Genomic DNA, 24,519 nt, shown 5'->3' with positions numbered 1-24,519 from the left:
AGGAAGAACAACATGGATGTTGGAATCTGTAAAATGCTGGTGAGCACCGTTGTCACTAGGAGAGTAAACTCATCTGAAACATATTAAACTGACTTATTAACAGAGTCAAATAGGATGTGAAGAAGAAACTGTACGCTCCAAAGGTGAGCTCTGGATCCTCTGGGCTTGTGCAATGACAAAATATAGTTAACATCAACACTGAGTCTGGCTTTAACCAGACTCCTACTGACTGTACAATAAGCACGATAGTAAATTTAAAGATGTTCACAGAGGAGATGGGAGCATCTTCCTCAGTACTGTATAGCTCAATTCTCAAGTGATTCATGTCCTGTTTATACGCTCCCTGAGCAATTCCCCCCGACACCCCCCACACCCATTACCGATGCTCTCAATCACTGCACTCTGTGGGGATGCTGGCTGTGAGTGTGCAGTGGGCTCTGCTACCCCGGGTAAGTGGCCCATTCGACCCGCAGATGGAGCCAGTCAAACAGCCGGAGAGCCGGCAGGGAGCGGGAGGCGGTGTTGTTCGGACAAGCCTCTCTCCCCAGATTAAACTCTCTCTCCCTTTTGCAGACCCGGGGTCTGCCGCCGAGTGCCGGCCCCACTCCCCCGCCCCGTCTGTGGGATCTCGACCCCAAATCGCAGGGATCTCGAGCCCACCCTGGGGAGGGGAGGGTGAAACAGAGGAAAACTACCCCTTCTCAACTCCCCAGCAAACCGGTCTACCGTGCTCTCCTCCGGATCAGGCTCTGAGAGACATCGGGGAAGGAGGCAGGGAGGCAGAGAGAGGGGGGGGGAGACTGGGTCTCCCTGGGACCGAACTCTCAGTCTGATAACAAAAGCCGCTGCAGGAGTTGGGCTGATCCAGACGTACGGCAGAATGTAAACAACCTGGCTCCGAGAGAGGATGTCCCCACTTCAGTTTCCAGCTGATTGGGAATTTCCGGGCTGCGGAAATTGACCTGAGAAATTCCAGGAGACTGGAGAGAGAAGGAGGTGGCTCCATCCCCGTGTTGCCGCAAGCATGGGTTACTGTAGCAGGAAAACCAAAACTTTGGTCTCCACTTGTGTGATCCTGAGCGGAGTCAGCAACCTGCTGTGCCTCATCTATGTCGGCTGGATGACCAACTACCAGAGCAGCGGACACATCAAAGTGCAGCCGCCCTTACCTGAACTTAAACTGGAGGAAGACAAGAGGGAGAACCAGAGGCTGAGGGAAAGGCTGGATCGACTGGAAAACGTTGTAAATCAACACCTACAAGGTAAGATTTACAGTAACTCCATCCACTTTGCAGAGTCTGTGACCTACAACTTTCCTCTCTCCACATTCCCACTCTCTGTTCCCACCCCTTCCTTTAACCCAGATGCATGGACAAGTCAGATTCAATTCTGAAAGTCTCATATTAAATAGAAGCTCTTGTCCCCTGACCATTTCTTAATAACCCAGGTTGTGTTTTTAATTTTGAGGCAAGTTAATTCCACTTCAGCCTGTCCCTCTAATGTCCCGTCAAGTGTGATGCAGGAAAAGCACAGCCAGTCAGACAGAATCCGAGGAGCAGGAGAGGCGATGTTTTGAGCCTAAGCTCTTCATCATCAGGATGAACATCAGTCAGGGTGATGAAGAGCTTATGTTCAAAACATCAACTCTCCCGCTCCTCGGATGCTGTCTGACCGGCTGTGCTTTTCCAGTGCCACACTTGTTGACTCTGACAGCCAGCATCTGCAGGCCTCACTTTCTTCTAATGTCCCATCATCAGGTGTCTCCAATTCCACATCTGTCTGTCCCCATAAAGTCCCATCTGTTTGCCTCCCCGAAGCATACCTATTTACCCCTGTGCCCAGTTTCTGTCCTCTCAAAGTCCCATCTGCCTGCTCCCAATGCCATATCACTTTGACTTAATGTCCTAATTTATTTCACTAATGCCCAATCAGTCTGTCCTGCAAATGCCCCATCAGACTGTCCTCCTAATGTTCCATCAGTATAGCCCACAGTTCCTCAACAATCTGTCCTCCCACTGCCCCATCAGTCTATCCCACAATTCCCTAACAGTCTGACCCCCTCAATGGTCAATCTGTCTAGCCCACAATGCCCCAAATGTCTGCCCTCCTATTGGCCCATCCCTGCATCCTCCTAATACTCCCTCAGTCTGTCCCCCCATTGTCGAAAGCGAGGACAGCAGATGCTGGAGATTAGAGTCAAGGTTAGAGTGGTGTTGAAAAAGCACAGCAGGTCAGGCAACATCTGAGGAGCAGGAAAATCGATGTTTCCTGATGAAGGGCTCCTGCTTGAAAAGTCTATTTTCCTGCTCCTCAGATGCTGCCTAACCTGCTGTGCTTTTCCAGCACCACTCTAATCCTGTCGCCCCAATGCCCCATCAGTCTGTCATCCTAATACCCCATCACCCTGTCTTCCCAATGCCCTATCAGTCTATCCTCCTAATACACCCTCAATCTGTCCTCCTAATGTCCCCATCAGTCTGTCCTCCTAATACTGAATCAGCCTGTCTTCCCAATCCCACCTCATTCTGTCCTCCTAATCCCCCATCAGCCTGTCTTCTCAATGCCCCATCTGCCTGTCCTCCTAACGCCCCTCAGTCTGTCCTCCTAATGCCCCTTAATCTGTTCTCCCATTGCCCCATTAGTCTGTTTTCCTAATTTTCATTCAGTGTGTCCTCCTAATTTCCCCTCAGTGTGTCCTCCCAATATCTCCTCAGTGTGTCCTCCCAATGCCCTATCAGTCTGATGTCCTAATGCCCCTCAGTCTGTCCTCCCAATGCCTCCATTAGGCTGTCCTCCCAATGCCCCTCAGTCTGTTCTCCCAATGCCTCCATCAGTCTATCCTCCTAATACCCCCTCAATCTGTCCTCCTAATGCCCCATCAATCTGTCTTCCCAATGCTGCCTCAGTCTGTCTTCCTAAGACCCCATCAGCCTGTCATCCCAATGTTCTTTCAATCCATCCTCCTACAACCCCTCAGTCTGTCCTCCTAATCCCCTCCCAGTCTGTCCTCCAATGCCCCATCTGTCTGTCTTCCCAATACGCCATCAGTCTGTCCTCCTAACGTCCCTCAGTCTGTCTTCCTAATTTCCATCAGTCTGTCCTCCCAATGCTCCATTAGTCTATTCTCCTAATGTCCCCATCAGTCTGTCCTCCTAATGACCCCTCAATGTGCCCTCCTAACGCTCCATCGGTCTTTTCCTTCAATACCAGTTCCCCCCCACTCCCTACTCCCCATTCCCAGCCTTTGGCCACCCTGATAACTGATACATAGAATTTGAAAGTTTGTTTGTCCTCCCAAACTATTGAAAACTTTTCTTAGTTGTACAATGGGGAAGGATTAAACACAGTTTATTGACTCCTTTGTTCCCCTCCCTCTTGTGGTTTACGGTTTGTGGTTTTGTTTTACTTATTGAATGTTGGTATTAAACAATTGAGAAACTAGTTCCAGATATGATTGAAGAGTTAGAAATCAATCTGGTGAAGAACACTGGATAGAATTGATAAAATCTGACACAGATGATGGGAGTTGATAATGAGTGAGTGACCCTGGGAATATTATCCAGGCCAGAAAGTGCGATTTCAGCCTATAGAAGGTTTCAGTTGGGGCAGTCCAAATCAAACAGAATCCAATCAAATAGAAACATGCACAAAACCAACGTTTTCTAAAGCAAGGTTGCAAACTGTATCTGTCTTAATGCACTGGCTAAATGGTATACCATTCTTTATAAATGGTATCTGAACTGTCTTGCTGAGTAAATAGGTTTGGAGTTCAAAAACTGATCACAGTTTTATTTTGACTGAAGGAGACTACAGTATTAGAACAGTGAAAAAGTTATTTCATGAAACTGGAGTGGAGAATTATTAGTGTTGCTCTTTAAGCACATCAACTGACTCTCTATATTATTAATCCCAAATGTGCAAGCAGCAAGAAGTTCCAAAGGTTTCAATTTTGCAGTCCAATCTTGGTATGAAATAATCGTGATATTGCTAGTGTTCAATTAATTTTTATCACTGTCAGACCTAGCTTTATGTTTAAGAAATAGGAATTGGAACAGACTATATAGTCCAATGAACTGCATCTGCTATTCAATATCATGGCCAATATTTGATTTCAACTATAATTTTTTATTCTATCCTCATGCTTCTCGATTGCTTTGGTGTCCAAACATGTACTGATCTCAATCTTGAATATATTTAATGACTCACCATCCATAGTTCTCTGAAGTAATAAAATACAACTGTATGCAACCTTTGGTGTGACTGAATTTCTCCTCATAAACGTTCATTAGGAAATTGATCAGCTCAGTTGGTTAGATGGCTGGTTTGTGACACAATAGCACCAACGGTACAAGTTCAATTCCTTCACTGACTGAGGTTACCATGATGGTCTTGGCTTTTTCAACCTCTCTCCCTCACCTGAGCTGGCATAGTGACATTCAGGTTAAACCATCACTAACTGTCTCTCTGTTGTTATTGAACAAGCAGTCCAATGGTCTGGCAAGCTTACCTTTATAGTCATTATCCTATCCTGAGACTAACTCACTTCTGTGCAATTCAGTAGTTCAGGCCATTGTCCCTTTGGCCTTTTTAAAAATAGTTATTCAATTTGAATATTGCTGAAAAGAGAGATGAGTTGCCAAAGATGTTCATCCCACAATGATCTGGACATATTCAAGAATGACACACTTCAAATGATTACAACAATTTACACTCCAGGAGAAAATAGATGCTGATTAGTTGGCAAGTTAACATTGATTGTGGCATTGCTATGAAGAAAGCAATGGAAATTATAGGCACACAAGTTTCTACATGATTCAGAAAAGATGCACAACTTCAACATATTCCTTTTCTTTTGTCGAGAATGGTCCTTCCATATGAAAAATGTTACTTCTTGCAAGTATAAATGAGCCACATTACAAGCTTGACTGATAATTTTAAACTCTTAGTGTACCACCAGCTCACTCAAAATTGTTCAGTTGGTGCTGTCTTGTTAGAGAACTGCATCCGACAGTAGATCCTTTGGTTTGGATTTTGCAAATACTGACTGTTGGAGTAAGCTCTGTACTCCTTCTATTACACATAATCAAAAGATCATGCTGTTTGATTTAGGATGCATATTCTGCAGGTAGCTTACAGAGCCTATGTTTCCATTGCTTTGTCCATTGTCAACACCTTGGGCAATGAAAGACAATTACCAATCTGTCAGCACCCTTCTCTTGTGTATTATAAGTAGTTGTGATTGTTTAAAATTTGATGTTCTCATGTTTATCCCTGTGTTATCAAGACAAAAATCTTCAGAAAGTTTTCTCTCTTTTCAGCATTAAGTTCTGTACTAGCAAATAACTGAAAAGATTTCTGCTCATGCCAGTTATAAATGATCAACTTCCGTGTTCTAAATTACTCAGCGAGAGAAAACAACACCTTGGTGTCTGTTCTGTCAAGTCCATTCAGAATTTTATATATTTCACAGAGATAACATCTCATTTTTCTGTACCCAGAGAGCACAGATACAATTTCCTCAGCCTCACATCCTCAGAAAGCTCTCTCCAGGCAGCAATCTAGTGAACATTCACTGTACTGACTACATACAAGGATATCATTCCTTCAATATTGAGATGAAAACTCTGCACAGCACTCCATGTATGGACTCAACAATCTTGTACAACTTTAGCAATACTTTTTTCTTGTACACCAATCCCCTTCCAACATAGAACAACATATGTTGTCTTCCTAACTGTTTGCTTTACGTGCACAGTAATGTTGTCTGTTTGTCATTCAAATACATCCAACATTTCCAAGTTCCATGTTTCTTCTGAAAGATAGTGCTTATGACAGTGCAACACTCCATCAGCATTATGCTGGAATGTCAGCTGAAATTTTATTCTTCAGCTTTAAATTGAAACTTAAAACATAATAATCTTATTGCCTAGTAAAACTACTGAGTCAGAAACACAGAATTTCTCATGTATTTCATCATCTTTCTCACAACCATCTCCATGTAAATCTGCAATGAATTATTTTGAAGTCAGAGAAAATGTAATTGTCTCTGTTGACTAAGGGCGCCTGGAGAGTTCCTTTCTCTGCTTCTTGAACAGCACTCTGTTACTTTATCACTAAAATATATTTTTAAACAGATAAGCATAGAAGCTACAACAGGGAAATAGATCCAGGTAGCCATGTTGGCCTTTGCCATCTTCTAGAGCAAATATCTCAAATTAAATTTATTTGCCTGTTTATTTGTCATATCCCATTTAATGAATTTCCTTCATTCACATTTATTTCAAATTTCCAGCATATATAGGATACTGTTTCTGAAACTGTGGATGCTGGGTTTGGAAGTGCATGTTTGCATGTGTGTCTTTATAATTAAAAGGGTTAAAGATTAGATGCTTTTCCACCTGGCTTTCTTGAGTGGAATATTGCTGACTATAAATGTTGAGACTAAGAATCAGAGGCAGCTACCCAGACTAATAAAAGGTGAAAGGTTGTATGATGCATGGGAGTTATGAAAAGACATAATTTATAAAAAAACATATGCCCGCATTTAGGCTGCATGGTGCTGAATGACTCTAAGTAGCTTCTTCATCAATGGTCCAGACTCAGATGATCAGTTCAGGTTCAGTGAGGTTTGGATGAGACATTAATCAGAAAAGCTTTGAATTACTTTTCTTTGCTAACCATTCTCTTCTTCCCTCCTTCAAATTGGCTCCTGCAGTGATCAAATCTTCAGGGGATTAGCAGTTTCTTATGTGCGTAGTAATTGTAATGAGGTCAGCCAGATGGACCTCATAGAATATGTGTTCCTTGATGGGGTCTGTTAATCTGGTCCAATCAGGGAGCCCTGCCTGACAGATAAAAACAAGAGTGTCAGAGGTTCTGCTCACAGTGAGAGTTGCCTCTGAAAAAGCTTTATCAGTGTCAAAGACTTTCCATGTGTAAATAAGGAGTGACTTGATGATGGGAGACTGACCTCTGTGAATTATTTCAGAGCCCTTTATTCAAAACCAAAAAGAATCCATGGGATTCATTCATCACATTCTTGATTAGCTGCAGCTCAACATATTTTGCATCTCAGTCATAGGCATCGGTACTCACAGAGAGGGGTTAAGCAAGTTATTTATTGACAGTTATCAGGGCCCAGGTACAAATCACAGTGTGTATTAGCAATGTCACAATTTTAATTTGTAGGATTTAGGCTATACTTTTTGGCATTTTGAGAACTTTTGAAATACAAATAAAATTAATTTGTGATGGATTAATACAGCATTCCTGATAAACACTGAGTAGGGTGTAAGCTGCTGAAGAAAATTTAGAGGATTCAACAATCTGCTCTGAATGATAGATTAGCTTTCAAATGTCACATAAAACAGGTTCAATCATGATTACAATTACTATATCTGACTTAACTGCACATGGAATTCAAGACACTTTACATTGTTGCCTAGAAATTGTATTAAGATGTTAATTTGCTTGCTAGTGACGCACAGATCACAATTTCAATTATTGTCTGCATTCCAGCGGAGCAATGAAATTGCATCTGCTCAGCACTGTCAACGGGTTAGAACAAGTAGATAGGAAAGAACTGGGAGTAGACACCAGCTTGAGTTTCACTGTCTTAAAAAAAAATGAATTGATTGGCAAATACGCTCAACTGTGTCTGCATGCTGGGTTTGTGTATGGGTTTAATTGCTCTCCATCGTGTTGAAAAAGAAGTGATGTACAGTCAATTCCTGGGCACTGAGAAGGGGAATTGGCTGGAGGAGAGTGGGGGGATGGGTGAATGGATGTTGAAAACACAAAAGACACGGAGATGGTAGAACCAAGCACTGCATTTATAATTCCACTGGCACAATGATTTAAGAGGTCTGAATCTATCAGCAGAGGTTTGTAAGTCAGGTTTTCAATGTGATAATGCTTTGTAAGAACCTTTGGTGCACAAGCAGAAGTCTTCTAGCAATTATGCACATCATTGTCTGCTGCAGTTCAAGATGACCTTTTTATGACTTCTGCAGATTAAGATTTTAAGATTTAAACATGCTAATGTGTGGGAGTAATTTGATTAAAATGTTCACATTTTTGAAGCAAGCGTGGGCAGTTAAATACCTCCACATTAGCTTTCTAATTTTACTTATGATAGTGATTATATTTCATTAGCTATAATCTGATGGCAAATTGCCAACAGTAAAAATATTTTACAAAGCATCATCTATCACCAGTCTCTGTAGTCCAAATCTGAAAGTTGTATGACCTTTACTGATTTCCCTCAAACACTGAAAATGTATTATCCCTGATTATTTCATTTACAATTACTAAACACTGATAACAATTCCTACAAAGTCTAGTGTTACATGTTAGCATCCTTTGTCAAATCTCTTGTCACACAACGAAAACATATAGCAGTGTGTCATAGGTGGAATGTTATTACTGTGTTCCATTTTTTCAGTATATCCTTAAGGAATGTGACCAGACAGTCCTTAAGTGACCTTTAAATGCAACCAGACCATCTGCAAGAATAATGCAGGAACAGTTTAAATATTTGGAATGCAGCATGGAATCAACCTTGTACCAACATTGCCTGCAGGTTTCCAGCTTGAACTGCAGACTTGAAAGTTTCAGACTCCTTCGTGCAATATACCAAAAATATGGTTTTCTGTCCAGTACCAATTATATCATGTTGAGTACCCTACGGTTTAGCTTATAAACTAGAATATGCATTCTACATGTGTGTGAAAGCACTTGTGTACACACAAATTATGCAAGTGTCTCTGTGTGTGTGCGTGCACACACATGCACACTTTTATGTTGGCTTGAGAACTAAAATAAATCTTGCGGAAAAGAAGAGGAAATTTGTAAATTCATTATATGACTTCTAACTGTAATTTTTTAATAAGTGGATAATGGACATAAATCATGGTTCAGTTGTTCATGTTTGCAATTTTAATTCTTGTTATAGTTTGTGGAATTGATATGTAGACTCTTATGAAGTTTCTTCATTGAAGAAAATAAGTAATGATTTTGAAAGACTACTTCTCTCAAGTATTTTGCAATCATTAGAGTGTGGAAAATTGAATGATGTCTTCTGGGTTAATTTAATCTTTCATTGTTTTCCAAGAATTTGTGATCTTGATAATATGCAATGGATAGTTGACAGCTGATTTGTATTATCAAAGGCATTATGACACAATAAGTACCCATTGCACAGGGTGGCCATCAGCTTAAAGAATGTGGCATCTGATTGGGCTGTCAACATCAGAGATCCACCGACTCTGGCCACTGGAGGACAATGAGGAGGCTACCTGTGGTTAAATAACTGAGCAGGTTCTGCTGCCAGAAAGTACAGTCTCAGGACCCACCTTTTTATAGTAGTTCTACAGTGCAGAAAGAGGCCATTTGGCACATTGGGTCTACACCAACCCTCAGAAGAGCATCCCACCTAGATCCAGTCTCTTACCCTACCCCCTTATTTGCCATGGCTAATCTACCTAGCCTGCACATACCTGGACTTCACAGGGCAATTTAGCATCTCTGGGGTTGAGGAGACATTAGTTACAGCATAAATGCACCAAGAATTGAATGTCCACCTACATTTATGTGCAATGTTAGGGGTCTTTAATTCCAGATTAAAATTGGTAGTTAAATGTATTTATGAATAAGATAACACAGAAACAGGGAAATATTGCACATTATCGATAGCACAAATTATTGGAAAACAATGAAAGATTAAATTAATCCACAAGAGATCATTCAATTTTTCACAACTTGCAAGGGACACAAAAGGCAATAAGAAGAGATTTTATAATTATATTAAGGGAAAATGTCTCAGGAGTAGGACTGTTTTGGGAAACTATCCTCATACAATTTGCTGCTGGTTTGCGGGTGGAAACCATTCCCCCCTAAGCTACAATCTTGTGGCCAGTACGTTGAGTCCATTAAGTCTATTTCTCCCCGCAGGTGCTGTCTGACATGTTGGGGGTTTCCAGGTCGTTCTGTTTTGTGTAAATTGCAAAACTGATTCTTGTTTTCTTTTCACGATTTCAACCACTGCCCCTGGTCATCTGGTCATTTCTGGCAAACTATCCTCCTTCGCTGCTAAGGGCGACACGGTGGCATAGTGGTTAGCACTGCTGCCTCACAGCGCCTGAGACCCGGGTTCAATTCCCGACTCAGGCGACAGACTGTGTGGAGTTTGCACGTTCTCCCCGTGTCTGCGTGGGTTTCCTCCGGGTGCTCCGGTTTCCTCCCACAGTCCAAAGATGTGCGGGTCAGGTGAATTGGCCATTCTAAATTGCCCGTAGTGTTAGGTAAGGGGTAAATGTAGGGGTATGGGTGGGTTGCGCTTCGGCGGGTCAGTGTGGACTTGTTGGGCTGAAGGGCCTGTTTCCACACTGTAAGTAATCTAATACTGAAGCAACATAATTGTTCAGCACATCTGCCATTTCCCCTTGGTCATTGACAATATCCTCACTCTCAGCCTTCAGTAGGCCAATAGTACTCTTAATCAGCCATTTTTCCTCAATATAACTTTAAAATCTGTTCCAATTGCCTTTTGTGTCCCTTGCAAATTTCCTTTCATAATCCATTTTAGCTACTCTTATAAACTTTGTTGGTCTTGTATTTGTCCCATTCTGTGGGATTGGCGCTATTGTTTGTGTTTTTGTAAGTCCTTTCTTTAACTTGAATGCATCCTTTACCTACTTGGATGTGCAAGGCTTTTATTTTGTGGCGTGGAGCTTTTCCTTCTCAAGTGTACAAACTGCTTCTGAATAGCATTTGAACACTGTAAACTGTTCCTACGGTGTTTTACTTGTTGCAGAGCTTCCCAGTTTATTGTGGACAGTCTGTGTCTCATCCCATTTAAATCTACCTTACTTATATCCAAAATTCTAGTACCTGATCTTGGCTTGTCTCTTACAAACACTACATGAAGCTCGATCATGTTATGATCACTATTTGACAAAGCTCACAAGCAACTAGGTCACTAATGAAATCAGGCTTATTGTTCATTACTAGATCCAATATTGCTTGCCCCCTTGTCATATCCAAGACTTATTGCTATAGTAAATTACCTGAACACACTCTAGAAATTCACAACCTTTCTGGCAGGTGCTTATCTGTCTCTCCTAGTCTATGTTAAGATTAAAACCCCCCCAATACTATACTGCCTTTTGCTATATAGTTGCATAATTTACACAATCTACCTGCTACTAGATGTCTATATATGACACCTATTATGGTTTTAGATTAGATTACTTACAGTGTGGAAACAGGCCCTTCGGCCCAACAAGTCCACACCGACCCGCCGAAGCGCAACCCACCCATACCCCTGACCTAACACTACAGGCAATTTAGCATGGCCAATTCACCGCACATCTTTGGACTGTGGGAGGAAACCGGAGCACCCGGAGGAAACCCACGCAGACACAGGGAGAACGTGCAAACTCCACACAGTCAATCGCCTGAGTCGGGAATTGAACCCAGGTCCCTGGCGCTGTGAGGCAGCAGTGCTAACCACTGTGCCACCGTGCCGCCCTTAGTTCTACACGAGGTCTCCACAGGGTGCTTTCCCCTCATTACATCCTCCCTCACCATAGAAGTGATGCCGTTTCTAATCAGTAATGCTACTCTTACCCACGCTGCTGTTTTCTCTATCCCTCCTGTAAACCTTTTAACCTGTACATTTAATTCATGGTCCTGACCATCCTGCAGCCATGTCACTGTAATGGCTACTAAAGCATAAGTTCCAATTTGAATCTGTGTTTGCAATTCCTTTACTTTCTTCCTTACAATCCAAGCATTTAATTTTGGCTGTACACACTATCCTGTCCTTCAGCATCTTTTTTATTATTTCTCCCTCCTGGCTTACCCCAATATACTTTTTCTGGTCTCACCTCATTCATTAAACTACTTGTCCAGCCTATTAACCTGTACCTTCCTCTCACATCCTGATTTGCTGCTCTGGTTCCCACTCCCCCGCTATAATAGTTTAAACCCTCCCTAGCAAATACCCCTGCCAGGGTATTGAAGCCCCTCCAGTTTAAGTGCTGCCTGTCTCTTTTATACAGGTCCCACTTTCCCTGGAAGAGATCCCAATTGTCCAGATATCCGAATCCCTCCCTCTTAAAACAGCTCTTTACACCCAAATTCAGCTGTACTATTTTCCTATTTTTGGCCTCATTGGCACTGGGGGAAATCCTGAGATTACAACTCTACATTTCCTGCTTTTTGACTTTCTACCTATCTCCCTAAATTTCTTTTGCAGGACGTCATCTCGCTTTCTGCTCATGTTATTGGTACCGATCTGGACCGCAACCTCACCCTTCAGAATATCCTGTCTCCACTCAGAGACATCCTGGTCTCTGGCACCAGGGAGACAACACACCATCCTGAGGTCTCACTTGCAGCCTCAGAAATGACTATCTATAGAGTCCCCGACTACCACTGCTTGTTCGCACTTTGATCCTCCCTGCTATACAACAGAGTCAGCTGTGGTGACAAAGTTCTAGCTGTTGCTGTCGTCATTCCCTGAGAGACCAGCCCCCAATAGTTTCTGAAATGGTGGCTAAATAACAGCAGGTGATTCTGCTGTCAATGTGTGGGTGAACTATGACCTCAGACTGAGCACTGTCAATGTACTTCTTTTTCTTTTTCAAATGTAATCAGCTAGTCCATTTTAAATCTCCAAAAATTGCACTGATTGCAAAGGATGAACCAACTTTGGCAGTCCTTGCATATTGTCATTTGACCACTAGATGGCTACGTTTGGATTAACCTCATAACATTATTCTTGTATTGTTATTTTCTAATGGCTTCTTTTCTTAAGGGTCTGTTATTGTTGTATTTGGGTCTGAAAGGGTTAACATTGAGGTGTGCCACGAGCACTGCTCACGATGATGATGTTGTGTGGGTAGGAACAGCTCAGAATCTTGGTGGAGTGAGACCTAACATCTAATCCTCCTCTGTAACAATGTCTTAACTATCAATGTAACCTGTAACTAGTTGCTAACATTGCAATAAACAATATCTTGTCAACTTCAAGCCTATATAAGACCAAGCACATTCAGTATAATGAACTGGTGTGCTCATACAACAGACTAGTTCAAATGCTTTTGCAGACACAACAATAGTGAATGTCTCTCCAGGGCTGGAAGCACCACATCAACTCAGAATAAGCTGAAAGCACTAAAAGGACACAATAGCGACAATTGATCAAACCTTTCTTTTTTTACTTTCAATACATTCCAATATACAAAATATATTGGAAGAAAAGAGAGACTTACAATTATATCTTTCCTTTCATAACTCAAAGTTCGAGTCAAAGAGTCATAGAAATGTACAGCATGGAAACAGACCATTTGGCCCAACCCGCCCAACCCAATCTAGTCCCACCTGCCACCACCCTGTCCATATCCCTCCAAACCCTTCCTATTCAAATACCATTTCCAGATGCCTTTTAAATGATGCAATTGTACTGGCCTCCACTACTTCCTCTGGCAGCCCATTCCACACACGCACTACCCTTTGCGTGAAAACGTTGCCCTTTAGGTCTCTTTTATCTCTTTCCCCTCTCACCCTAAACCTATTGCCTCTAGTTCTGGATTCCCCCACCCCAGGGAAAAGACCTTGTTTATTTATCCTATCCATGCCTCTCATGACTTTATAAACCTCTATAAGGTCACGCCACAGCCTCTGACGCTCCAGGGAAAACAGCCCCAGCCTATTCAATCTTTCCATATAGCTGAAATCCTCCAACCCTGGCAACATCCTTGTAAATCTTTTCTGAACCCTTTCAAGTTTCACAACATCTTTCAGATAGGAAGGAGACCAGAATTGCATGCAATATTCCAACAGTGGCCTAACCAATGTCCTGTACAGCCGTAACATGCCCTCCCAACTCCTGTACTCAATACTCTGACCAGTAAAGGAAAGCATACCAAACACCTTCTTCACTATCCTATCTACCTGCGACTCGACTTTCAAGGAGTTATGAACCTGCACTCCAAGGTCTCTTTGTTCAGCAACACTCCCGAGGACATTACCATAAAGTGTATAAGTCCTGCTAAGATTTGCTTTCCCATAATGCAGCACCTCACATTTATCTGAATTAAACTCCATCTGCCGCTCCTCAGCTCATTGGCCCATCTGGTCAAGATCACATTGTAAACCGAGGTAATCTTCTTTGCTGTCCACTACACCCCCACCTTAGTAAACTTACTAACTATACGTCTTATGCTCACGTCCAAATGATTTATATAAATGACAAAAAGTAGTGGACCCAGCCTCGATCCTTGTGGCACTCCACTGGTCACAGGGTTCCAGTCTGAAAAACAACCAACCACCACCACCCTCTGTCTTCTACCTTTGAGCCAGTTCTGTATCCAAATGGCTAGTTCTCCCTATATGCCATGAGATCTAACCTTGCTAATCAGTCTCCCCTGGGGAACCTTGTCGAACGCCTTACTGAAGTCCACATAGATTATGACTACCGCTCTACCCTCATCAATCCTCTTTGTCACTTCTTCAGAAAACTCAATCAAGTTTGTGAGACATGATTTCCTACCCATAAAGCCATGTTGACTATCCCCAATTAGTCCTTGCCTTTCCAAATACATGTACATCCTTCCTCAGGATTCCCTCCAACAAATTTCCCACCACAGATGTCAGGCTCACTGGTCTATAGTTCCCCAGTGGCACCACGTTAGCCAACCTTCAGTCTTCTGGCACCTCACCTGTGACTATTAATGATACAAATATCTCAGCAAGCATTGAATTGAATTGAACTGAATTGAATATATTGTCACGTGCACCAAGGCACAGTGAAAAGCTTTGTCTTGTGAGCAGATCACAGAGTTAAGTAGCATAGATAAGTAAATAAAGGTAAACCGTGGCAAAAACAAAAACACAGATACAGGCGAATGTTAAGAGTTTGTGAGTCCATTCAGTAGTGTAGAAACTGTTATGATTTCATCTGGTGTGTGTATTCAGACTTTTGTACCTTCTCCCTGATGGTAGAGGTTGTAGAAAAACATTACCAGGGTGGGATGGATCTTTGAGAATGCTGGTGGCCTTTCCTTGACAGCGGGCCTGGTAGATGGATTCTATAAATGGGAGGTTGCCTTTGTGATTGTCCGGGCTGAGTTCACCACTGTCCATCACCGTCTCCGATCTTGAATAGTACAGTTGCCAGACCAGGTAGTGATACATCCAGACAGAATTCTCTTTCTAGGACTTTTCATGTGGACACACTGGTTACAAAGGCCCAAAATATCTCTTCTTCCTCAGACAGCTGAGGAAATTTGGTATGATGGTGCACCCTATAAAAGTTGACAAGGGTATTCGCCATTTGCCAAATTTCCTCAGCTGTCTGAGGAAGAAGACACATTTGGGCCTTTGTAACCAGTGTGTCCACATGAAGAGTCCAAGAAAGCTTGTTGTGGATGACCACTCCCAGGAGCTTGACACTCTCCACTCGTTCCAACTCTGTGTTGTTAATGTGTAGGGGGGCATGTGTAACATCCCGCCGAAAGTTAATAATGAGTTCCTTCGTTTTGCCGGCATTGAGAGCTAGGTTGTTCTCAGTGCACCATTTTTCCAGGTCTTCCACCTCCCGTCTGTAGTCTGTTTCGTCACCATCTGAGATTCGACCAATTATCTACGGTGGTGTCATCAGTGAACTTGTAAATGACATTAGTCTGGTATTTGGCGACGCAGTCATAGGTATATTGTGAGTACAGTAGGGGGCTGAGCACGCACCTCTGAGGGGCTCCAGTGTTGAGTGTTAGTGAGGATGAAATATTATCCCCAGTCTTCACTGATTGTTGCCTGTGGTTCAAGAAACTGAAGATCCAGTTGCAGAGAGTGGGGCTTATTCCGAGATCACTAAGTTTAGCAATCAGTCTCAAGGGGATAATAGCATTGAAAGCTGAACTGTAGTCAATGAGTAGGATTCTTCCATAGGTGTTCTTGGTGTCAAGATGTTTAGGGAGGAGTGAAGGGCAAGTGATGTGGCATCTGAAATGGATCTGTTGGTCCGATAGGCAAACTGGAGTGGGTCAAGAGTAGTGGGGAGGCTGGAGTAGATTAATGCCATGACCAGCCTTTCAAAGCTTCAAAAAGGCCCAGCAATCACTTCCCCAGCTTCCCACAGAGTTTTAGGGTACACCTGATCATGTACTGGGGATTTATCTACTTTTATGCATTTCAAGATATCCAGCACTTCCTCCTCTGTATTATGGACAATTTTCAAGATGTCACCATCTATTTCCCTACAATCTATTTCTTCCATGTCCTTTTCCACACTAAACACTGATGAAAAATACTCTTTTAGTATCTCCCTCATCTCCTGCAGCTCCACACAAAGGCTGCCTTGCTGATTTTTGAGGGGCCCTATCCTCTCCCTAGTTACCCTTTTGCCCTTAACGTATTTGTAAAAACCCTTTGGATTCTCCTTAACTCTATTTCCCTCTTAAGTATACTCCTACTGCTTTTATACTTTTCTAAGGATTCACTCAATCTATTCGATCTATACCTGACATATGCTTCCTTCATTTTCTTACCCAAACCCTCAATTTCTTTAGTCATCCAGCATTCCCTACACCTACCAGCCTTTCCTTTCACCCTGACAGAAATACACTGTCTCTGGACTCTTGTTATCTCATTTCTGAAGGCTTCCCATTTTCTAGCCATTCCTTTACCTGCAAACATCTGCCCCAGTCAGCTTTTGAAAGTTCTTGCCTAACACCATCAAAATTAGCCTTTCACCAGTTTAGAACTTCAACTTTTTGATCCGGTCTATCCTTTTCCATCACAATTTTAAAACAAATTGAATTATGGTTGCTGGCCCCATTGACACCTCAGTCATCTGCCCTCCAAAGTGTTTTACAGCCAATTAAATATTTTTGAGGTTAGCTGCTGTTGTAATGAAGGGAATTGCAACAAGCACTTCACACAACAAGGTTCAAGGTACATAAATAATCAAACAATCTGTTTTAGGTACTGATTGAGAGGGAAACTTTGCGGAGGAGACCACTGAAGTCTTTGGAGTGGCACTTGAACCCACAACTTACAACCACCAAGACAAGAGAGCTATCTGACTGAGTCACTGTATGACCCCAATTTGCAACCCATTGCAAAGCAAGGAAGCAGGATCAAAATTCTTTAAATGGCAGTATTGTGAAAGCATTTACCACTTTATGTTGCCGTGCATTTCTTGAAGTTATTTTTCTACCTTTAAAATTTAGTACATAGATCAATACATATCAAAATTCTGTTTCTCCAACACCATGGAGAGTTCTCTGAAGATATAAGGACGAGGAAGTTTTATTTTTGTCGGGACTTGCTCAGTTGTCCATGAAGCTAGATGTGAGCTCGAAATCTCCTAATGAGATGGTACTTGAGTTCTGGCTTACTGAGTCACATACCAGTACTTCAACTCTGCAGCTCCTGGTCAAACATCTATTGTTTCCCAAACACTGGTATATTTCTTACTGATAATTAAAAGCATTCAACACCAAAAATAAACATTCACACCCACTCAATTATTTCAAAGTTCCTAGAATAATTTTCCTGTATTTTATTTGCTGCAATGTCCTGAAGTTTAATCTTTTATTCCTATAAGTTTATCAAATCTATTCAGGGCACAAATAGTGCTGTCAGCAGCACTTATTCATAAAGCAACAGCTATCACTGTCAAGCATTGAGGGCATGGTTGGTCAAGGATTCCGTCCAGAAAGGAAGGGTGTGAAATAAAATCAATCAGATTGAGAAAAATTCTTAAATATAAGCTCAAGTTATTTTAGCTCCTGCTTCAGCCAGCACTTGATTTATGAAGCACTGGTGTTGCAGTTCCCCTGTTTCTGAACAACCCTTTTGTTTGACGTGACCTGCTTCCTATTAAGCATGCCACAGTATGGAGTAAGTGCAACATATTGAACCAGTGCCGGTCCTGGGGCTTCTGATCTCTGACCAAGCATTGACATCCAACTAAAAATAGGATTACAAAAAATTTTACACCACAGAAAAGGAATTATAAGCACATTCCTAGGAACTACCTCGTGAGTACTGATACGCTCCCAGGAATCATGTTGTTGAAGGATTGGTCCATGTAACTGTCAAACTTCCTAATTGTATTAGCAATCTTACCTGGGGAACAAACAGATATAACATTAAGGATCTTATGTTTAATATCTCCTCTGTGAACTGACAAGGGAAATGCATCTCTTGTTTGATCTCAATTCTGTTTTATCAGCATCCAGTAAGTTAAAGCGTGCTGCTATTACAGTTTGTATAGCACTGGATCCTCAATATAGCAGTGATTCTGTCAATTATAACAAAACCTTACCAGTTATCATTCAGCATTTGGTGAGATTACCAATGTCACTGATCTGGAGGTGAAAAAACTGCAGATGTTGAAATCCAAAGTTGACAGGCTGGAATAACACAGCAAGCCAGGCAGCATCAAGAGCTGGATAAGTTGATGTTTCAGGTGTAACCCTTCTTCAGGACTTGGGATAGGTGTGGGGGGACCTGCAGATAAAGGGGGTGGTGTGGGCAGGGTGGCGAAGTGGGGATAGGTGAAGACAAGCAGAGGGTAGGACCTGATTAGTCAATGGGAGGAATGAATCCAGTAGGTGGCTGGGAGGAGTGGAAGGGAGGGGAAGGGGCTGAGAGGGAATCGGGGAATGGAAAAGGAGGTTATTTGAAATTGGAGAACTTAATGTGGAGTCGTCCAGGCAGGAGGCTGCCCAGGCGGAAGATGAGGTGTCATTCCTCCAATTTGCAGTTTGGTTTGTTGTGGCAATGTCACTGATCTGCCAATGTTTCCATGGCCGTGGATGTTGCTACATGGCTACAGGACACTTTAACTCTGGGCCTGCAGACCTTCTGAGTACAAACCAGGCAGTCATTAACAATTGCATTCAGCCTCTAATGTAAGTGAGGTTATTGTACCTGCTGCATTAACTAAGGCACCACCTCATTATAAATTAACTGTGGGATTACCCAATGTTGCCTTGATCACAGAATCACAAAATTGTTGTGGTGCAGAAGAAGGCCATTTGTCTGAGCATTTTAAGACAGTGCTAATCTCCTGCCTTTTCCTAATAACCCCACACATTGCTCCTATTTTAATAATCATGCAGTGTCCTTTAAATGCCTCAACTGAACCTGCTTTCACCACATTCTCAGGCAGTGCATTCCAGACCCAAATCACTCAATGTGTGAGAGCTTTTCATCATCTCACATTTGCTTTTTTGCAAAACACTTTCAAAATGTACCCTTCAGTTCTTTATCCTTCATATTTGAACTGTGTGTCCCTACCTGTTCTGTCCATACGCATCATGATTTTGAAAATTTCAATCAAATCTCTCTCAATCAAAGCTTTCTTCTCTCGAAGGAAAACATTCCTAACTTCTTCCATCTATCCTCATAACCAACACGTTTCATCATTGAAACCATTTTCATAAACCTCAGCTGAATTCTTTCCAATGCATTCACATCGTTCTAAAATGTGACACCCAGAACTGCACTCGTGTACTCCACTGAAGTCTAAACAGTATCCTATATAGATTTCGCATAGCTTCCCTGCTCCTATTAATATAGCCTTGGATAATCAGTAATTTATTAACAGATCTCTCCTGTCCTGCTGCACTAATGACTTATGCACATGTAGACCCAGCTCTCTTTGCTCCTGGAAATCCTTTAGAATAGCACCCTTTATTTTATTTTATTTCTCCATGATTTTTATATCAAAATTTATCACTTCACCTTCTCTGCACTGAACTTCATCCACCTCCTGGTTGATTACTCTACCAAGTTGTCAATGTGCTTTTGACATTCTGCACTGTGCTCCTGACAGTTTATAATTCTCTCAAGATTTGTGTTGTCCACAAACTTTAAAATTGCTCCTGCATACCAAGATCTGGATCATGAATATGTACCTTGGAAAGGAAGGCTTCCAGTTCAACCCTACAACTACAAATTTTCCTCTAGCCCAAAAATATCCTTTAACTTGAGTTCTGCAGAAGGGTCACCGTACCCAAAATGTTAACTCTGATTTCTCTTCACAGATGCTACCAGACCTGCTGAGCTTTTCCAGCAATTTTTTTTCTGATTTCTAGCATTGGCAATTCTTTCAGATTTCCCTTTAATCACTAACTCAGTTTTCTATTCCTCAGCCAATTTGTATCCACTTTGCTATGGTCCCTTTTATTCCATCACCCATAACTTCTCTCACAAGTCTGTAATGTGGCAGTAATTGATGAAATAATGTCAGCCTAAGTAGGTTGAAGGCACTTTTATCCATGAATCCTCATCTTTGATGACAATTTAATGCAGGGGTCTTCTTTACCCTGCAACTCTAAAGTCTGATGTTTCACTTTGCATCTAACCTTACAGGATTGTCTCACACATCTGAGGTCCTCTCAGCTTCTTACTTGGTGGTACTGCAGTGCTATTTGCAATGCCCAGCAGGATATTTAGAAAGACGTGGGACTTTGAACAACCCAGAAAGCTCAGCCTCCTCTCAGCGTCTGCCAGCATTTGCCGAATCGGCCTGCCAGAGGCTTTGTCTTGCCATCCATTTTAAATCCTCCCTTATTATTTTTTGGTCGGTAGTCAGTCAATGACAAGGAGGTAAAAGTGACAGTCAGAGAAAATGAAGAGAGGACTCGGCAACTCTGACTTCTGTGACACATAAAGTACTGCTGCTCATTTTCCCTGTTAGGCATGGCACCCCTCTTTAACCACAATTATATTTGGTAATGCCAACTTCGTAACCCACTGTGAATCCACTTGGAGTGAGCTGAGAGCACAGAACAATTCTATAGGAATGGGATAAAGGATGTATGGCTGGGCTCAGGGATGGAGATGGCACACAAGTGTGGCTTTGGAGAAAGCAACAGTCCTGTCGTCAAAGACAGAGGAGTGTTGGGTTTCTCCAGCAAAACCCAAGTCTGCCTGTTGCTATTAGAAACAAACATCCCTTGAGGAGCCCTGATAAACTATAACTCCATACAAAGTGAGCATTGACAAAAAAAGAACTGTTTTTATTCAGTCGCATACTGTTGGAAGATTTCTATGTATCCCCCAATTTAGCAAGTAGGTGCCTATTTTAGCACACTCAAAAACACTCACATAGAGCTTTGTTGGATTGCTTACCACAGGAGAGGTGCAGATGTTCCATCATTGAAGTTAAAAGTCTCTTTGGCCTCAGGGAATCTAGGGATATGTGGAGTTCTTAGGACAGTAGAGTTGAGGGGGGGAAAAAAAAATCAGCCATGATTGCATTGCATGGTGGAGCAGGTTCAAGGAAACATTGGCAGATCAGTGATATTGGGAATCTCACCAGTTGCTGAAGAAAAACCAGTACAGTTTGGTTATAATTAACAGGATCACTATTATATTGAGAGGATCCACTGCTTCTATTTGTTTGTTCCTAAAACTGGGCCATACATATCTGCTTCACCACTGTCAATGTGCTGGAGATACAAGTCACTGTTACTAACTTTTCAAGGTGCTGGAGGAGGAAAATGGTGGACAAGAAAACAAAAAAACAATGAACTGCGAATGCTTTGTCTCCACGAATGGTGGAAAAGAATGGTTATAATCTTCCAAAATACATTGGAACAGTCTCAGCGTTTTGAAAAATAACAAATGTTACACCTTTACTGAAGAAAGAAGGGAGGCAGCTAACCAAAAGCCAGTTTCTCTGTCGTAGAGAAATTGTTAGAATCCATTAAGTAAAATGTTTATAGCAAAATGTTTAGAGTCAACATGGTTTTATAAAAGAGAAATTGTGTTCAATTAATTTAAATTATTAGAGTTTTTGAAGAACTAACAAGCAAAATAAAGAAAGGGGTATCTATAGATTTGATTTCCGAAAGGCATTTGATAAGGTTCCACATCACAGTTATGCAAGAAGATATGGTGTCAGGGGCAACGTACAGACAGAGATAAAGGATAGGTTTTCTAAAGGAAGCAGAAAGTAGGGAAAAATGAATCTTTTTCAGGTTGACAATCTGTAGCAAGCAGAGTGCCACAGAGATTAGTTACAGCCTCAATTTTTTAGAATCTGTATTAATGACTTGAATGAAGGGTCATAATGTATGGTCCCTCATGTTGCCAATGACACCAAGATAAGTAAGTTGTCAAGAGGATGTAGAGAGTCTGCAAAGGTATACAGATAAATTAACTGAGTGGCAAAAAGTTGGCAGATGGAAGTAAAATATGCATAATTGTGAATTTATCAAGGAAAAATGGAAAAGCAGTAAATGGAAAGAGATTGTTGATTCGATAGTACAGCGAGATAGAGTCATAGAGTCATAGAGATGTACAGCATGGAAACAGATCCTTCGGTCCAACCCGTCCATGCCGACCAGACATCCCAACCCAATCTAGTCCCACCTGCCAGCACCCGGCCCACATCCCTCCAAACCCTTCCTATTCATATACCCATCCATAAGCCTCTTAAATGTTGCAATTGTACCAGCCTCCACCACACCCTCTGGCAGCTCATTCTATACACGTACCACCCTCTGCGTGAAAAGGTTGTCCCTTAGGTCTCTTTTATATCTTTCCCCTCTCACCCTAAACCTATGCCCTCTAGTTCTGGACTCCCCGGTCCCAGGGAAAAGACTTTGTCTATTTATCCTATCCATGTCCCTCATAATTTTGTAAACCTCTATAAGGTCACTCCTCACCCTCCAATGCTCCAGGGAAAACAGCCCCAGCCTGTTCAGCCTCTCCCTATAGCTGAAATCCTCCAACCCTGGCAACATCCTTGTAAATCTTTTCTGAACCCTTTCAAGTTTCACAACATTTTTCCAATAGGAAGGAGACCAGAATCGCACACAATATTCCAACAGTGGCCTAACCAATGTCCTGTACAGCTGCAACATGACCTCCCAATTCCTGTACTCAATACTCTGACCAATAAAGGAAAGCATACCAAACGCCTTCTTCACTATTCCATCTGCCTGTGACTCCACTTTCAAGGAGCTATGAACCTGCACTCCAAGGTCTCTTTGTTCAACAACACTCCTTAGGACCTTACCATTAAGTGTATAAGTCCTGTTAAGATTTGCTTTCCCAAAATGCAGCACCTCGCATTTATCTGAATTAAACTCCATCTGCCACTTCTCAGCCCATTGGCCCATCTGGTCCAGATCCTGTTGTAATCTGAGGTAACCCTCTTCGCTGTCCACTACACCTCCAATTTTGATGCCATCTGCAAACTTACTAACTGTACCTCTTACGCTCGCATCCATATCATTTATCTGGGTGTCCTGGTACATAAAACACAAATGGTTTTCACCCAAGTACAGCAAGTAATTAGGAAGGCAAATGGGATATAGTAATTTACTTTACAAAGGTTTAACTAAACTATTCATGGTTGTAGAGCTTATTTTATGAAAATAAATTGTACAGGTTGGGCCTATCCTATTGGAGTTTAGAAGAATGAAAGTTGATTTTATTGAAACATAATGTCCTGAGATGACTGGATAGGATGCGTACTGGAAAAATACTTCTACTCATGTGGGAGACCAGAACTAGGGGACGCAGTTCAAGAATGAGCTATTTACGTTTTAAGATTGAATGAGGAAACATTTTCCTCTCAGGTCACTAGTATGTGGAATTTTCTTCTCCAGTCAGCAGTGGAGGATGTGTCATTGAATTTATTCAAAGCCAACTCAGATAGATTTACAATAGGTAAGAGAGTCTTGGAAAATGGAGTTGAGATCACAACAAACAAAACAACCGTGATCTCACTGAGTGGTACAGCAGGTTCAAAGGCTGGACATTGTCCATGCCTGCCTCAGAGTCCTATATTCCTGAGAATATATGTATCTCCAATCTTCGTGAATTGACCATGTTCCAGAGTCTTTAATTCAGTTACTAGTATCCCATCGTCTTAAAAACATGCAATTCATAATATAATGAATGATCTAATATATATGTTGTAGGTCAGACTAAAGTATAGAATATTAAACCATCCTCAGAATGTGTAACCACAAGACAGTTTGAAAACAATCCCTTGACATTTTGCAGATGTTAACAAGTAGTGTCAGTCTTATGAGTAGAATATTGGCCACTATTGGTCAATGATCTTCCTGCAAGTTTTTGGATGACAAGTGAAAGTACCTATTTGTTGTACCAGTTGAGATCACAGTTAACTGTTTGTGTTGTGGAAATAAGTGAACTGTGATTGTATGTTGAACAGGACAACAAACCTGGAAAGCAGCATTGCAGAGATCATTGACTCACCTTGAGTTCGTGATGTGTTAACAGCTGGGTTGGATGTTAGTATAATCAGGTTTGAGCATTGGTGACATAATGGGAATGTTACTGAGCTATTAGTCAAGGGGCACAGCCTAATGGTCTGAGGCCTGGGCATTTCAGTTGATTGATTGAATGATTGATTGATTTGATTTATTGTTATGTGTAGTGAAAAGTTTTATTTGTGAGCAGTACAGGCAAATCATAGCAATCAAGGACATACAGATCATAGGGTGAAAACAAACTTGG

General features: G+C 41.8%; 1 protein-coding gene across 2 annotated transcripts in view; it reads left to right on the top strand.

Moving 5' to 3' along the window:
• Positions 1-530: 530 nt before the first annotated feature.
• The window catches only part of LOC132824231 (polypeptide N-acetylgalactosaminyltransferase 18-like), a 250,852-nt gene continuing 226,863 nt past the window's right edge, over positions 531-24,519 (top strand). For both annotated transcript variants that reach the window (XR_009645649.1, XM_060838546.1), the window contains exon 1: positions 531-1,262. Coding sequence is in view for 1 of the 2 variants with exons in the window: in XM_060838546.1 (XP_060694529.1) it covers positions 1,025-1,262 (238 nt within the window). In the remaining variant the exon portion in view is untranslated. The remainder of the gene's footprint in view (positions 1,263-24,519) is intronic.

This window comes from Hemiscyllium ocellatum, chromosome 18 (assembly GCF_020745735.1).
Source record: "Hemiscyllium ocellatum isolate sHemOce1 chromosome 18, sHemOce1.pat.X.cur, whole genome shotgun sequence".
NCBI lineage: Eukaryota > Metazoa > Chordata > Chondrichthyes > Orectolobiformes > Hemiscylliidae > Hemiscyllium > Hemiscyllium ocellatum.
Note: the sequence above shows the minus strand (reverse complement) of the source record. Positions and strands in the feature narration are given on the sequence as shown.